The following is an 18,580-nucleotide window of genomic DNA, read 5'->3' as shown; positions in this document are numbered from 1 at the left end:
GCCTTCATCATCACCGAGGACATTTTAACGGGATACCAATTTTTTTATTAAATTTAAATAAAAATTTCTTTTAATATTAAGTATTTTAACAGAGGATTTTATAGTTTCATCAAATTATCAGTTGATCGGCTAATGTATTTTTTTCATAAATTTTTATTTTCAGATAGTCATTCAAGAGATATCTGGTAATGAAAATCCAATGACAATAAACAGTGATTTCATGAAAAGACACGTTGGTCCTCAGTTAATAAAAGAAAAATAAAATTTTGAATTTGATGATGAATTTGATGAACCATTGGAAGAGTAAAAAGTAACTTTTTTCATCAAATTTAAATTTAATGATGAATTTGATGAACCATTGGAGATGGTTTACTATGATTTGTTTCGTAAATAATAATTACATTAAAATTTTGTTTTTTTTTTGAGATAAAAATTACGATTTTTTTTTTAACTAGTTTTTCAATTTTTGTAAAGAACAAAAATAAAAAACTAATTATAAAAATAAAATTAAACGGATTCATGATTTTTATATTGATGATTTAAGAGATAATTTTAAAAAATGTCAATTGATAATGGGTGTAAGAGTTGCTATGTATACGCATTCAATGATTAACAAACCTACTGAAAGAGAAGGTGAGGCCAATCCATCTCTAAACCAAGACTGACGCTTGATCAAAATATTGTTTCCTTCTGGAAACCAATTATTCAGTGTCCTAAAAGTCGGTGGAAAATTATTGGATTTGGCTCTTGGGTAAATTACACTTATTTCTCCTAAAATTTATCATAATTACAGATATATCTTCTATAATTTTAACAATTACACTAACTTTCTTTACTTTTTAAAATAATATCAAAATTTCCCCCTTTCGTTACGTTACCTTAGAGCATCTCCAACGGTGTACCAAATGTTTCACCAAATTTGAGTAAAAAAGGAGTCATTTCTTTAATTTGATACTTCGCGCTCCAACGGTTCAACATCAAATCCGTTTCATCAAATTTGGCCGGTCAACCGGTAACGGCAAAAAAAATTTTTTTTTTTTTTTTTTTTTACCTGTTTGAACCTTTTTTTTTTGAATTTTTTAAACTTTTGGTGGTCGACCACACCTAGGCAAATTTTTTTTTTTTTTTTTTTTTTTACTGGTTTGAACCTTTTTGTGAACGGTCTGAACTTTCTCCGGGGCGACCGGTTGGTTAACCGGTTGGTCAACCGGATGGTCGACCCGTTCGTCTCATCCCAACGGTTAGGAACAATGCTTTGGTGAAATGCTTCGTCTGCACTCAGTTTGGTACCATTTTTGCTGAATTTTGGATTTGATATCGATTTGGTGAAACCGTTGGAGCTTAAAAAAGTGACTTTTTCACCAAATTTTAAATTTGATGCCAGGTTTGGTTCACCGTTGGAGATGGTCTTACATGTTAAAATATTACCTTTCAACCACATTGTGGAAAAACCAATATCTTAACCTGCACATTCGTTTATATTTATCTTTTTTAATTAGTTTTTCTTCCGCACATAAAATGCACAATTTCGTTAATTTTGATTGACTATTAATTAAATGACATAACTTTAATTGTTCATCATTATTTTTTGATTTTTAAATTGTTTTATTTACACACAGTTTATGAATTTTGTGCACTATTTATAAAGAATAAATGAATATATATATATATATATATTAATTATCATTGTACAAAAATTGTTTCACAAGTTCCATTTCAATAATCAAAATCATTCTTTTGTGAAGTTCTATTTAATAATTGTAACCTTTTCAGTTTATCGTGTTTGTCTTATATATATATATATATATATATAAGTATTTTTTGAAAATGGACCATGGTAGTCCCTACAAGTTTGAATATGACAAGTTGATAATGGTCAAGTTCATATTTTAATTTGAGAGAAACCCAACCCTAATATTATTTAATTACTTGATTTTAAATTTTCTAAATTTATTTTTTACATTGTGTAATATATTGATAAATGTTTCACAACCATCTTATACTATGTTTGACTCACTCGAATAAAATAAAAAAAAGTGATCATTCTATCGTAATGTCTATTTTCATATTTGATTCACTAAAAAAATAGAAATTGTAGTATTTTAAATAAAATCATCGTTAACCTTTAAAAAAAATAATATTTGAAAGCACATTTTGATTTTGTTTTTGAGAAATTACATGAGTTGAGATTTAAAATGTTATCATTTGACTTTTGCATTTTTTTATATTATAAGAATATAATAATTTATTTTTCATTCTACAGGTAACGAATATAGTGAATAAAGAACCATCCTAACTGTGCCGTTTAATTAGTAGACAATCAAAACTAACAAAATGTGCTACGTACCAAAGCTGTAGCATTTTTAATCACAACGGTCTCTACTGTGCGTAAGGTGTAAAAGTGACCTCAAACCCCAAATCTCTTAAGTATGCCTTGTGTGAGTATGATAAGGTTAAAAGTTGTGGAAAAAAAATATTCAATAAGTAGGTTTGTATTTGCAAATGAAATTTTTTTTGACGGTTTGGGAGTTTGTTTGGGTAATTTTTAATTAATTTTGAGGGTTTTTTTTCTATATTTTTAATCAAATATTGTTATTTATTGGATTGTCAAATATCATTACTTACTAGATTTGGAATATAGGGATTTTGACTAGATTTTGTTGAATTATTTATTTAAGGTTTTTATATATTTTAATATTATAAAAATATATACAAAAATTTTATTGGAATTTTTATGGTGATCTTAATGAAATTTTACTGATATTTTTTACATGAACTTATTATCAATCATGGTGATTTTTTACTAAAATATGTTGAATTATTTATTTATTTAGTGTTTTACTAAATGTTGTGCAATATTACAACAGATATGCATGAAATTAAATGTTATTCTATAACTGTTACAACCACGGCGTCATTCATTTACTTGGATTTTAGTCATCAACTACAAAGGCATGGTGGGCAAAGAGATAGCTTGGTGGGAAAGAAATAAAGTTTATTGAAAATTTGGAGAGAAATGGTTACAAGAGAAGGGAGTTGAGTTATAAGAAATGTGAGGGTATTTTGGCCATTTAGACCATCTCCAACCCTGAACCAAATCTGGCATCAAATTTAAAATTTGGTGAAAAAAACACTTTTTCATGCTCCAACGGTTTCACCAAATTGATATCAAATCGAGATTTCACCAAACGTTTCACCAAAATGAGGACAGGCTCCGCATTTCATCAAAACACTGTGCATGACCATTGGGGAGACCAACCGGTCGACCACCAAAGGTTCAAACAGTTCCAAAAAAAAGGTCAAACAGTTGAAAAAATTTTTTTTTTTTTTTTCCTTACCGGTCAACCAACCGGTCGACCACTAAAATGTTTAAAAAGTTCAAAAAAATCAAAAAAAAAAAAAATTTGGCTTAACTGGTCGACCAACCGGTTATCCCGGCACAGATTTGATGAAAATTTGATGAAAATCAACCGTTGGAGCACTCGGTATCAGATTGAAGAAAAAGTCATTTTTTTACTCAGATTTGATGAAAACTTTGATTCAGGGTTGGAGATGCTCTTAGGTGTTTATTTTTGATGATGTCATTATATTTAGTTACTTTTGCAACGTCTTTCTAATAGAAGGGGGAATCATTGTATTATTTTGTAAAGTAAGGGAGGTCAATGTAATTGTTAAAATCTTAGGGGAGGTACCTGTAATTATAATAAATTTCAGGGGAGGTAAGTGTAATTTACCCATTAAAAAATTATCATGCTAGTAGATCATTTTTTTTTTTTTTTACAAACAAATATGGTCTTCTTATGAGATTATAGATTTCTGATTAATCTTTTTTTTTCATGAATGGTCTATAGAGGTAAGTACGATCTGGATTTGTTCGATTTAGAATAAAATCAGGACCAATTTGTTGTCTATAATTTTATAAAAATTGGGACCAAATCAATCCATTTGAGTCACTGAATCAATCCAAACCAAACCATTCAAGTACGGTTCGGTTTAGTTTGGAATCACAGTTTCACATATAATATGTTTACAAGAAAAATCATATAGTAATCACCAAACAAACTAGTAATAAGCAAATATTATTCAATATTAATCTACACATGATTTTCCGAAAAATAAACATATTATTTTACTATTAACTTAAACAAACATAATATCTAGTAAATAAACATATTATTTAACATGTTATAAGCATAAAACTCCCATCAAATAAATATTATCGTGGCAACAACAATTACAAAACTAAAATTATACTAAATAATTAAAAAATTATTTCTAGCAACATAGAAAAGAGAAGAAAAAACTGAAGTCATATAAATTTTGATTTGATTTTATATATAAAAGGGTATGATTGTATGCATTAGGGTGTATGATAGACATATGGTTTAAGTTATATACTAGTTCGATTCCAATTTAGAACCGTGGATTTAAATCCAGAACCGATCCGCAGAGACCAGTTTTCAATTTCCCAAACTAAAACCGAATCACGAATTAGAAAAATCAAATCAAACCTCTTGGATTGGACGGATTGTGAATTTTTCAAATTCTTCACTCAACTCTAATGATCTATTCAAACAATAAAATATAAACCATTTGAAACATCAAAATAAGCTAAGCCCCCATAGCCTCATAGCAGCAACTCCACATTCAAAATTATTAAATGTCCACATTAATTACCAATTATTTTTATTGTAGATCTTCTTCGCAAACATCAATACAAAGTATAAGCTCAGTTATATATGTGAATTATGTTTAATTTTTATGGCTGCATAATTTGTTAGAATTAATTTATGGGGAAATTACAATTCAATGAATGTTTTCAAAACAAATTTCAATCAACAGTAATACTTATCAATTTTAATAATTGAAGTGATAAATTTTTCTATGACTTCATTTTTTTTTTCCTTCTTTCAACTGATTTGCAAATTCTTCTTAATTTAATTATATCCTATATATATACACCATAAAATAAAATAATGAAAAAAGACAATATCAAATTATTTATATATTTATTATAAAAAGGCATTCACATCACATTCCCATCTCTTAGAATTTCACAAAACCGCCTCCACAATTCTTCCGACTTTTGCTTATATATGTAGTAGTAATCAACAACAGCAACCACAAACAAACAACTTATCATCAACTAAATCCCCCAATTTAAAAAAAAAAAAAAAAAAAAAAAAAAAACCTTCCAAGTCAATATTTGTTTGCCTACACTCTCTAGCGACATTTCAAACAAAAACGAAAGAACAAAAAACAAAAACAAAAACAGTATAATAAGTTATAGCAAGGGGAAAAGTAGAGATAGAAGCTTGGAGGAGCCCAGGCATAGTCAAAGCTCAACATGTAGGAAGATCGGAGGGTGGAGGAAGCAGCTTTTGATTTGGGAGATCACCATCCAACACTATCCATGCCATCCTCAATCCCCAACTCAAATGAACGTCAAAATGACAGTGCATAAACCATACACCTGTTTTCATCACCATATCATAATATTACTATCATAAACCATCTTTGTCAATCCAATCATGGAAAATTAAAACTTGTGTTGTGAATAAGTTGTTGAATACCAACCATCAGTTGTGACACTAATGAGATACATCTCATGCTATAAACTTTTTTTTTTTTTTTTTGATAACTCAGGTGTTTGGACCAGCTTGCGCACACCTCGACTAATTCCTGAGAGGCCGTCCACTAGCGGGAGGTCCATTTAAAATCAGAGTAAAACTCCGTATGAACTAGCCCACTAACGGGGGGCCTATTAATGATATTGAATTATGCCATTTGTTAAATTTTTTATTTTTTTATTTTTAATTTTGTATTATGCTTAGTTTTTTATGCCAGCAACGCCATTTAAAATCAAGAATAGCATGGTGATATTTTCCACACACAAAAAAAAAAAAAAACAAACTGCAACAAAGTATATCTTTTATGGAAAAATGAAATAAAGCACGTATCTTGAGGACTAAATTGCAACAAATTCATTAGTTTTAATTTTGTTGAGACTTCAATTAAAATTTCAACAATATACCATTATTGATTTTAATTTACCCAGCATTAAAATGTAATAGATGGCATACTCACTCAGTTACTATATGGCATTTTGTTATATGAATAATGCTATATGTACTAATTAATATACTAATTAGTATACTAAATGTAGTATAATTTTATAAGTTTTGGATATTTATAATTTGTACAATAGGTGGGTCAATAATAATGGCATAACAATAGTTGATACAATAATATTTATATTAATTGGTGCATGTAGTACCACCGTTGTTAAATTATTGAATTTTTTTACCTGGATTATCGGCCTGGAATCGGATCGCCAACCACCCACCGGATGGCACGCCAGCGGTATTCCGTTCGACTGGGTCAACAAGGTTAAACCTAGCAGGATCCTTCTTAGGATCAAAATTTCCAGAACCTTGTGCAATCACAAAGAAATTGTATCCATGAAGATGAAGAGGGTGGTTCTCCGCCCCCAAAATACTAGTATCCTGCAGCACTACCTCCACGGTGGTGTTAAAAGGCAGCACCACCAACTTGGTTCCATTGCTCACCATGGTGTTGTTAGGTGGTGTCCCGGTATAATTGAACGGCACAAGTGGAGTACTCGGAAAATCAGTAGTATAAACACCGTTCGATTTTCCAAAGAAATAAGACTGGAGGAGAGCAGTTGTGGGTAGAGAAAACGATATGTTGTTCATAGAAGCAGAAAATTTCGTCCCATTAGGCCCCTGACAAGTCTGGTTTTTCGGGCACGGGTTGGTCCCCAGGCCTACCGTGAAGAAAAACCGCCTTTGGACAGTTTTAGGGACCTTATTGGCAGGAAATTTAACAGTGTTCAAACTGCGAAATGTGGAAGTGAAATTTGCAACGAAGGAAGTCGCGTTGATTAAAGGGAGAATTGGAAATGGGAGGCCTAAAGAAGCGTTGGAAAAAGACGAAATAGATGGGTTTTTCCCGTACTCGAGAACTCCAACAATGGTGGTGTTGTCGAAGGTGCCTGAGGCCGCAGTGGAGTATGGGCTCGCCGCCATTAAGAAAGCGGTGTTGTTGGTGTTGGGGTTGGTTTTGAGTAGGACGTTGGTGGTTTGTCCAGGGGCAATTAGGAGAGTATCTGTTTGGAATGGTTTGACATAAACTGCATCTGCTTCGACAATTGTGAGGGAATGGTTCTGGATTCTGAAGAATAGATCGTCATTGAGTGCAGCGTTGATCAGGCGAAGAAGGTATGTCTTGCCAGGCTTGACATTGAGCTTGAATGTCTCTGCCAATGCATCAAAAACAAGTTAGAATTGTGTAAAAGAAATTTGTACAATAGGCCTAATTGAGAATTACCATTGGCAGAGCAATTGTGCAGTGGCCCTGGAAGTCCGTTAATGGTGTATGCATCAGAGTTGTTTGGGCCAGCTCCAGTTTGCAGTGCCTGGTTGATGACTGCCTCTGTATCAGCATTCCACCACTCGCCTGTAGATTTTATGTATGAAATACAGACAATCATATGTTAGTGGATTTATAAGGCCAGTAAATGGGACACGATCTTTTGTACTTAAATTTCTGTCTCGATACTTTTTTAATTTTATGAGATGATAGGAATACGAAGACACAACCGTACCCAGAAAAATATCTAAAAAATTCGACAAACTTAAATTGTGTGCACCGTGTTCATTGTAGGTGTGGCTCACAACTCATTAGGTTTGAATCTAAACCATATACTTGTTTTGGGATATATTTCGGGGTAAAATTTATAGATTCTTATCTTTTATGTTAGTAGATTTAAGCCAATACATGGGTATGAGATCTTGTGTACTTAAAATTCTCTATCTCGATATTTTTCTAATAACATGGTTTAGTGAGAATTTCAAAACACAATCGCTGAGAATGCATAAAGACAAAGAAACAAAGAAATTTAGGTACAAAAAATTCTTGGTTCAGTAAATGTGTTAGATGGTTACCGAAAAGGATGGGGACTTCCTTGTGGGGTTTGGGAAATGGGTAAGAAACATTGTGCTTGGGGAGGATGATGAGAGGTCCATAGAGGGTTGCTCTAAGCCATGAGATATGGGAATGCCAAAACAGAGTTCCCCTTTGCCCGACAATGGTGAAGTTGTACACATAGGTCTGCCCTGTTTGTATAGGGCACTGAGTCACATAGGATGGCCCATCTGCCCATCCACTCTGAAGTTGCCTAATTCCATGCCTGTTCTCATCATAAAACCATTCGCCAAAATCATAATTAGTGAACAGAGGAATAGTTAAATTGCGTGTTATGGTGATTGGTGATCATATATATATATATATATGAAAATATAAAAACTTAGAAAAATTGTCAAGAAATTTATCTCGAATTATGATTTATAGTCTAGAAATAAATCGTTATCATACATTTGTTTTTTCAGTATTTTTTAAAGTAAAATTTTTGAATCCCTCATATTGTTGATATAATACACGGCTCAAGTTTTGAGGACCAAATCCTGCGTCTCCATATTTCTTGTTCCTATTTCAAATAACTTCTCTATTACATGATTGAGTGTAGAGAGATCCATCGTGTAATTGAGAAATAGTTTAGGATAAAGAAAGGTTGAAGAATGAAGATGAGATCTTATGTGCAAATATATATATATAGTTAGAGTTTCGAGCTTGAATTTGTTAAAAAAAAATAAAATAAATAAATAGATAATTGATTAAGTAGTAAGTCTAGAAAACCATAAATTGTCACAAAATATATATGGATGGCAAAATTTAAAAAAAGTATTCCACCAACAAATTATGTAATATTATTCATTTATATGCATTTCATGTAGTGTTTGATTTCTGTGTTCCTAGCCGAACCATCAAAGATAGTGGATGGTTGACATACCAATGGAAGCTGACATTGTTGGGAACATGATTGACAACCTTGATCAACAAACGATCGCCCTCTCTAGCAATAATCCGAGGGCCAGGAAACTTCCCATTGACAGTCAAAATAGTCTTTGTATGGCACAATCTTGTCACATTTTGCAATCTTACCTACAAAACATATCAACAAAAATGATAAAACCAAAGACATGTAAGCATATATCATAAATTTTAACAATCGAAGATCTTCTGTCCCACTCATTTATGTCTTTCTGTTCCAAACAATACCGTCTTTGGAACAGAGGATTAGATGAGAGCGAAACAAAAGATTATATTCTAAAATGAGCTACTATTGAAAGGGCATTCATTACATTGAACTTGTAGTGCCTTGTAATGCTTGCATGCTTTGCACTTGCAACAGTGAATAATATGCAGAGTAAAACACCCACAAATGGTGGAGATGGAATAAATGAAGAAGAACCCATGTTTTGAGTGTTTGTTTAGTACTTGATTTCTCTGTACTTTGAAACAAGAAACAACAATAAAGCCAAGCTTGCTTGTACTTTAATTGCAGCTTCTCTCTCAGTGCATGGAATGATTCATGAAAGCCCAGTGGTGATGTTTATATAGAGGCATAGGGTTAAGGAGTGTTTGGTTGATTAGGTAATCAATGCTTTAGATTTTCTCTGGGAAAAAAAAATTACAGACAGAGATTTCATGTGGAAAAAAATAATCAGTAAAAATAGATAGGCCAACTGTTGGTCCAACTTCATTCACTGTTGGAGTGTTATTGAAGTCAATTTTTTTGATTTGAACTCCTAATTATTGTCAAACATTATCTTCATGGTGGTTTTTGTTTTTTTTTTCCCAATTGCACCCAAGTGTGAATTAGCTAGATGATTCCAATCTATACCTTAGAAACTGTGTCTTGGAGGACATTTATGTCATGTTGTTTGATATTGCATATCTTAACATAGCGGAATAGTGAATAATGATTCACGGATACAAGATTTTTGTTTGGTTGGTTTGATTTGTATGATATTGCCAACTGTTGGTATTTGTTTAACTGTAATCATTATTTGACTCCTGATCCTCTACAGTTTGATTATGAAATTAATTCTACACAAAATATTTTACTGATTGTTGAGCAACAATCACATTTTAAGTGTGATAATTCTTATCTCACACAATTAATTAGTATCTTTTTTATTTAAGAATTCTTTTAATCATAGATAGCATTGTTATTCTATTTTTATTTTTAAAATTAGTTGACATAGATATCTTATGTGGATCACATAAATTTATTTTATAATTAACTTCATAAGTTAACCACATATGATATTCGTGATATTCGATTGACTTGATTCTAAAATCTCACTTTACTGGCATCTAAATATCCTCTCATAACCACTTAAATTACAATCCATATCAAATTATGCAGAGATCATTTGAGATTGCCTTTTTAGTAGTTTTTTGTTTACTTTTATTTATTTGTCATTTGTGATATTTTTTTTAATTAGAAAACTTTAGCTTTTAGAATTTACCATACTAGACCTAATGTAAAAGTAAAAAAAATTTAAAAGAGTCTACTAAAGATAATAAAAAATAAAAAATAAAAAAGTATTCAAAATTCTTCTACACTAACGGACCGGAAAAATAAAATTTGACACAAATTTTAAAAAAAAATGCTAAAGCAAAAAAAAAAAAAAATGAAAATTTAACTGAATGCCAAACAAGTATATATCAGATGGAGATTATGGTCAAGTTTGGGAAGACTAAATAAGTGCACTTTTTGTCTTTTTGGACTAAAAAATTGAGGTTGAAAATATGGATGTTTGGGTTAACTTTTTGATTTTTTATTGGAAAATGTGTAATAAAAAATTGTAAAAATTGATTTGTAGGGAAAAATTTGAATTGGGAGTTGTGCAGCCATAATTGTTGACTTTTGGTGAATAGTGTTAATTTTTTAACTTTTTGAGTAATTTTTTGACTTTTTGACTTTTTTAGAACATCCCAAACTTGGCTATATATATCTAGAGATTAATCTCAGCGAAGTTCCAAATACCCTTAAAAAATAAGTTCATTTCAACCGTTAATCTTGGTGGAGAAGACAAATCATGAGGGATACCATCCTCTTGATCTTCCAAAAGAATCTTTTCCAAATGTGAGTCTTGTTTGTGAAAATGGTTACTCTGTGCACCAGGGCTTAATCATTGTCATGTAGGACTTTTGATTGAGATATTAACATCGGTTGGTGATGACATATATATATCTCCCAACCAAAATAGGGGTTTAAATAAGGACTGCCTATACCACAAAAAGAGAGGGACATTTGACCCGCCTTTCTTCCAAGCAACAGAAGAATAATGATAAAGATATTAGGTCTGTTTGCTTTATTCCAATTTGTTTACTCTAAACGAACTAATCACTGAAACTTAAACACCAAGCTAATTAAACCAACATTTAAGCAAAATACATTAATATCAAATGGGTGAGTTATAAAAGTTTATTATAATATAATAAGTCTAGCAACTATGTAATTATTACACTAGCATATGATCAGTTAATCACTGGGATATATTTTTGTAGTTACACCAACCATCCCCCTTGTAGCATACTTGTTTTGTTAAAAAATAATAATAATATGAATACATAATTTAAGACAAGAATATTGTGATAATCATATTTTTGTAATTGAAAATTAAAGTGATGAGTATTTTGACTTTCAATGAATAAACATAAATAAGACTATCATTTTATATATAAATTCTAGTATTTGTATAGCATACAATTTGATATATTTTATTTTTCTTTCATGTTCTTTGGTGTACTTGAACATACTCAAAGCAAGAGTAGATAGATGGATTTGAAAGCAAATACATTTTAGAAAACAGACATTAAAAGAATGATAGAAGGTACTAAGGTCAAGTTTGACATATTGTAAAAAAGTTAAAAAGTCAAAAAGTTATTCAAAAAGTTAAAAAGTTAACACTATTCACCAAAAGTCAACAATTACGGCTGTCCAACTCTCAATCTTAATTTTTTCCTACAAATTAATTTTTACAATTTTTTATTACACATTTTTCCATAAAAAGTCAAAAAGTTAACCAAAACAGAGTATATTTTCTTTCTCAATTTTTTAGTCTAAAAAGATAAAAAGTGCACTTATTTAGGACACTCCAAACAACCCCTAAATTGGAAGATTTTAAGTCACATGAACTACTGTAGTTCATAGAAATGGAAATTCTTTATTTGCTTATATTTTATTGGTTTGTAAAGAAAATGAGGTGCGTAGAAAGAAACAAGTGATCTGAATTCAGAACTAGAAAATAACTCATAACTTAGACAATTAGAAACTTATCATAATTGTTATGCAATGATTAACTAGTGATCAATTATTTATTTATATTGATGGAGATGTGATCCAGGTCCAGTGGCGAACTGTGAAAGGGTCGGAAGGCATGGCACCCCATTAAACATAAAGATCCTTAAGTTTGGGCACATGAATCAAAATTCTAATGCCGCCCCTGCCACAATGTTTGAGAATGACTAAAGCAAAGTGGTTGGTCAGAGTTTGCAAGCGGTATAAAGTAGAATATTTGATTAAAGTGGCTAGGACGACAATTAGAGTGTACCGGGTAGATTATATAGCCTAGTCGAGCTGACTAGTTAAACTTAACTACAAACACTCTTACGCTGTGTTTGATTAGGAAATTTAAAGAGAAATTTAAAAAAGAAAAAGAAAAAGTTAGGTAAAATATAAATAATATATACTTACATTTCACCTAGTTTCACACACTCTTTCCCTTCTCCTTTCTAAATTCCTTCCCAAATCTCCTAACCAAACACAACATTAAACTCACCTTTATAATTAAGCCTAGAATCATATCATACAATAAGCAAATAATTAAAATTTCAAAAAAGTGAACTAAAATTTAATCAACATATATAATAGAAAAGGTAGGTCTTGTAGATTAAAAAGTCAAATGAAAAAAAAAAAAAAATGATGTCAAGTCTAAGCAAAAAGAATTACAGGACATGGACTCGACATTAAAAAGACACCCAAGGCTCTGGTATGGGGTGTCAATTGGACAAGTCAGAACCTCAAAACATTCTCTACAAACCACATCTGAGGGATATAAGTTGGTGGAATTCATAAATTTTTTATGGTTCATGATTAGTCCAAGTCTTGATGAACATAGTTCATAACCTGACATCAACAACCGATTCCGAGGCCCACAGCGACCAAATTTCCTTTCTACAAAAGTAGGAGGGGGCATACATAAAAAAATTAAGTGTACAATGTTTGATTTCTGCTAAACAGAGCAACAGCCAACATGATTATGTCTAATAAAAAGTTATCTGTCATGACCAACTAGAAATTAACAAACACTAAACATTAAGCAAATTTTGACCATATGAAAATTTGCACAAACATTAAATATAAACAATAAATAAATAAATAAAATAAACTTATACGAATATACTTAGGCCTCGTTTAGCAAGTGTTCCTTTTAGTTAAAAAGTCAAAAAGTTATTAAAAAAATCAAAAAGTCAACAACCCATATCAAAAAGTTAAAGATTTCTTTTTCTCTCTACTTTTGGCACATATTTTCGTAAAAAGTCAAAAAATCACCCCAAACATACTAGTTTTTTTTACATCACATTTTAACTAAAAAGCTAAAAAGTTACTAAAAAGCCATGTTCCCAAACAAGGTCTTAATATATTATTAAAATAAACATTAATAATTTATATATCTTTGTGTTTATGAACCCATTCAAACCAAGCACTTTATTCAAACTTGACTCGATTATTAAACAAGCCAAGCATCAAAACGGGGCGCAATTTTTGTCTCAATTTTTGGTAGAGTTTGAAATTCCAAATTCTATAACTACTCCACATCAGGTTCGTTTGGGATGTAGGTTGGCTTTTTGGCTATTTTAGCATGGGGTTAAAAAGTCTAGTTTGGGATTGACTTTTTGACTTTTTTGACTTTTGTGAAAAAAATAATAATAATTATAGGCAAGGTTTTAAAAAGCGGTTGCGGTCGCCGTAACGGTGGCGGTGGCGCGGTTGCGGTTGCGGGGTGTAAAGGCCGTAGTGTAACAGTTGCGGTAACCGGAACCGTGAATTTTTTTATTTTTCGCACAATTTGAAACAAACTTACGGATACGCATATTTTTTTTCCATCATCATATTTATTGGGTTAAAAATAAATATTGATCAATTTTTATAAATTTTAAAGTATGATCTAATATATTTCATATTTTTAAATTACTATAAACTGAGTTTTTTTCATTTTATTTTAATAATTAATGACTTTATATTATACAAAAAATCAATCACTAACTATTATATATAAGATAAACAATGACAAAAATAAAAGAATAAATAAAAGCCTAAATATATATATACATATTTTAACCAACCCAAATAGATAATGACCACACTCATTATTATTATTATTTTCAAACAATATATAGATAGACACACACAAACAAAATGGTTGAGTGATAGCAGCTGAATAGAATAACATATGTCTTACAACTTCAACGAATCAATAACATGTTCTTCATCTTCCTTCTTCTCTCTTTCTATCTCTTACTTCTCCATTTTTTCTCTTTATCTTCTCTCTTCTCTCTATCCCTCTTCCCCCATTTTCAGCTTTTTTTTGTGTGTTTTTTGGAAAGAAACAGTTTGGAACCGTTACGTAACAGTGCGTAACAGGCCGTTACGGCTGTTACGGCACCGTTAAGACCGCTACGGTAGCCGCTACGGTAGCTGCTACGGCCGACACACCTGTGAATCTCAATCACACTGCAAAAGCGGCCGTAACGGGTGGCGGTAACCGCCAAAACCGTTACGTAACGGCGTTACGTAACGGTTGCGGCCGCTTTTTAAAACATTGATTATAGGTTAGATGTGACATTTTGTCCTATTTGACTAAAATAGCCTATTTTATCCTATATGACTATTTTAGTCCAAACACTCCTCCCAAACGAGGCATTCATTGCCTTGCCACCCAGGAGCCTTCCAAGTCATGCCTGGTTGACCAGTTCTTGAAACTGATGCAAGTGATTATTGCTGGGGTGCTATTTCTCCTTTAAGAAAATAAAAATGGTAAGTATCTTTGTGGATACAAAAGTGGTGCTGACCTACAGAAAATCATCGTCTCTGATCTTTAGCAAAAAGTTATGGTTGTCCACATAATTATTGCAGGTGGTCCATCACGCTGATCCAACCAGCTGCATCATGCATGGCCTTGAGTTTTGGTGTCAATGCCAATGCGTATTCCTAGGCCAACAGTGTTGAAATGAAAGGAGCAGAAGAGTAAGCCACAGTCACTAGAAATAGCCACGGATCCATGAGGTTGGCTTGGAATTGCAAAAGACAGCAGCAGTTGAGTAATCAAAGACAGGCATATCTATATTCTAACCAATTATTTAACAAGTTCGATTTACTATGATGAGACTAATGTTTTTGAAATTTTGGGAAGCAAAGCTCTGATTCAATTAGATTTTTCTGTATTATTGCTTTCTGCATTGATGCAAGCTAGGGTGCAGCAGAACATAGAGTATATTAAAATCTACACAGATGGGAACTACATTAGTATCCAGAACAATATGGAAATTTACAATTACCAAAAAATAAAAAAGCTCAAAAGCTAGTAAGTCACAAAAACTCCAAAACTGTTCAAAGGGTACAAAGGTTTGCTGCATTTTCTCTGTTTCTTGTACTCATGCAAGTTGGAGCACAGTGGACTGAGGTCTACCCACATGGGATTATGCAGCATGTAGAACCAAAAACAAAAACAAAGACAAGAATCAAAAAATCTAAAAGCTAATACTTGAGCAAGAACTCTGGAAATGTTCCAAAGGATAAGATCAACATCAAACCTCAGAAAGAGAGAGGGACATAAGCTATACACAGTTAACTGACAATAAATAAATGAACAAGAGAAAGAAAATTTCTAAATGAGCTCAAATCCTACGTAGATACAGAGTTTATTTTGAAATAATACATAATCCAAAAATAGTTTTTAAATTTAAATAATAATATAAAATTAATCCAAAATATGTAGTAAAATGATTTATAGTCAATTAAATTTTATTTATTTTTATCAAAGTTATACATGAGAGAAAGTTTTTATTTTGATGTCAATAATTGTGTGTTTTAAGTTCTTAATAAAAAATACATGTCATAATTTAATTGGTACAAATTAAAAAAGTTCTATTTATGATAAAATATAAATACATTTCATTTTATAAGTTTCGTAAATTTAAGTTACCATATGATAGTAGTTAATTACATTCGTTAATATTAGTCGGGAAAACTAAAAAGTTGACTTTTGGCGATTAAAAACTTAATCACCAAAGGTGCTTTTTCTTGTAGTGTACATATACAGAAATCTAATAAAGATTAGTAAAAACAATATATATATATATATATATATGGAATATCTTATAAACTCTTAAAGTGGATCAGAGATCTCAAATAAAATTAGAGGAATCAACTGGCACCCATCTAAAGAGAGTTTAACTCTTAATCTTTTACCTAAGTGTAAGAGTTTTAATCAACAAACTAATCTAATTGATTTAATAAATTATTAAATTTTAAGTACCATATTTTGGATAGTCTTACTAATATGTTGATGTAAGATGGGAAAAAATAAAAATATAGTCAACTCATTAACAACTCATTTGAAAGCAATTCGTTATAAGAACAAAATGAGTTTTTTATATACACAAAAAGACATATAAGAGAGCCCCATCTGATACTTGAAATCTGATATGGCATTCTAGCAGTCATATTTTGGCATCAATTAACAACTCTATCAGTCATATTTTGGTATCAATTATCAACTTTATCTTATATGCTAAATGCTAAATTGGCATTTGGCATAAACTTAACATGTCAAATTTGACATGTTCTATATTAATGTCAAATGATGAGTCCATCGAATAAAATAATTTCATTTTTTAAAAATATTAAATAATAGACTTGATATATTAGGTGAAGAGCTTCTAATCAAATTAACATATGTCAATTTGTCACTTAAACCTTCAAAAAAAATCAACATACCAAATTTTGAAAGTTTAATAGAGAAACTATAATACATCTAGTAAAATTGAGAAAAATGCGAGACTTAAAACAACTTGTTAGAACCATAATTGCTTGGGATAAAAGCTCAACTATTTTGTATATTTGCTTTTATTAAAGTAACAATAGTGGTGTTTGATAATTCAACAATGATACATTCCTCTAAAATTAGAATTCTAATTGAGCTCTGGTGAGGTGAAAAGTTAAAAATAAAAAATATAAAATATAAAAAAAATAACAAGAAGGCCAAAATATCACATCAGATGAGCTCCACAAACATATTAAAACTATTAAAACTCACAAATTAGAATTTCAAAACATTTTTGTTGATAATTTTGATCCACTAATAATATGCACAAAAGAGATCTTCAATGATAGCAACTTGTCGTCAATAGGAAACGAAAAATAGCAATATCTAACTTGTAAACTAATTAGTTAATTAGTGTAACTTTTGGGTCATGGACTCTAATCCTCTTGTTGTCTTTGATAAGGGCAAATACTCAAAATTAAATAAAACAATAGATAGTAATCATATGCTCTAAAAGTACTCAACACTAATTTATTTATTTATTTTTCAATTGATAAGAGACCAATTACACAATTATAAATAAATTATATCGAATTTGACAATTATAATTTAAGTAGTTATAAGTACAATAACTACCACAAAAGTTATGTTCATAATGGGAAAATAGAAACATCTCTAAATACAACTCTTATGTTAAAAGAGAAATAACTAATTTTTGTATCTAACTAACTGAGTTAGCTCAGTTGGTCACTCATGTGAAGGTATGACAAATACAATATTGGTAGTTTTTTACGAGCTGAGCCGAGTTACACCTATATGGTGTGTCGATTTTTTTTGAGAAATTACATTGCAATCCATCTTTTCAAAAATAATTTTAAAATCATGGAAAAGATTATGATTTTAATTATTAATATTTATAAAATTTATCATTTATTTGTAATTATTTTTTTCAAAACTCACTGGTTTGATCAACACCCCCCCCCCCCCCCCCCCCCCCCCCACCCCCAATTATGAGGGCTCTTAACCATGATTACCTAGATGTAAGGAAATAATCTCTTATCGATTGAAAAGAAATTTTGCCTTTGGCAAGAAATTGACTCGCTGGCCTTCTGAGTAAGAGTGTACCAAAATATTTAAATAAATTATTCCAATTGATTAATTCAAAAATGTTGATCAACAAAATCAAGTTGCGAACACAAAAGTTAACTAAATTTTTCATTAATCATTGATATCTACCTATGTGGTTTAATGAGATTCTGCAATATTACTTATCTTAGTTGTTGAAGTTTGTTGTGATTGCTAGAAGGATTTTGTTAATGATATAAACAACCTCCTGTATTATAAAAAAAATTGTGAAGATAATAAATATATTTTATTAAAGAATTGTTTTACTTGAAAAAGGACTAAAATACCCTTCTTACCAAAAAATTTATTTTTTATTTTTTTATTTTTACACTTCTCTCTCTTTTATGTTTTTTTTTTATCCTTTCATTTTTTACGATTTGCTTTTATCGCTTTATATTATCACTATTTTTTTAAAATATCTTTTACAAAAATTTACCCATAAATCCCATATGATGGAATATTAATCCATTTAG

General features: G+C 30.7%; 1 protein-coding gene across 1 annotated transcript; it reads right to left on the bottom strand.

Annotated features, from left to right (window-relative positions):
* Nucleotides 1-4,977: 4,977 nt before the first annotated feature.
* LOC114290755 (laccase-17) lies at nucleotides 4,978-9,561 on the bottom strand. The gene is made up of 6 exons (XM_028234712.2): nucleotides 9,225-9,561; nucleotides 8,873-9,024; nucleotides 7,968-8,212; nucleotides 7,351-7,479; nucleotides 6,308-7,279; nucleotides 4,978-5,473 (listed from the first exon to the last, which is right to left on the bottom strand). Exons 1-6 carry the CDS (start codon nucleotides 9,336-9,338, stop codon nucleotides 5,343-5,345), a joined length of 1,743 nt encoding a protein of 580 aa, XP_028090513.2. The 5' UTR covers nucleotides 9,339-9,561; the 3' UTR covers nucleotides 4,978-5,342.
* Between the last annotated feature and the right edge of the window lie 9,019 nt (nucleotides 9,562-18,580).

Source organism: Camellia sinensis, chromosome 14 (genome assembly GCF_055761805.1).
Source record: "Camellia sinensis isolate YWXY chromosome 14, ASM5576180v1, whole genome shotgun sequence".
In the NCBI taxonomy this organism is placed as follows: Eukaryota; Viridiplantae; Streptophyta; class Magnoliopsida; order Ericales; family Theaceae; genus Camellia; species Camellia sinensis.
This window is presented reverse-complemented; position numbering and strand designations above follow the sequence as displayed.

What these genes read in the sequence shown, in the direction of transcription:
- LOC114290755 (XM_028234712.2), bottom strand. Translation starts at nt 9,338, where the DNA reads ATGGGTTCTTCTTCATTTATTCCATCTCCACCATTTGTGGGTGTTTTA. An exon ending in AACAATGTCAGCTTCCATTG is followed by an intron (nt 8,213 to 8,872) that starts GTATGTCAACCA and finishes TGATGAGAACAG; the next exon opens with GCATGGAATTAGGCAACTTC. An exon ending in GGAAGTCCCCATCCTTTTCG is followed by an intron (nt 7,480 to 7,967) that starts GTAACCATCTAA and finishes TAAAATCTACAG; the next exon opens with GCGAGTGGTGGAATGCTGAT.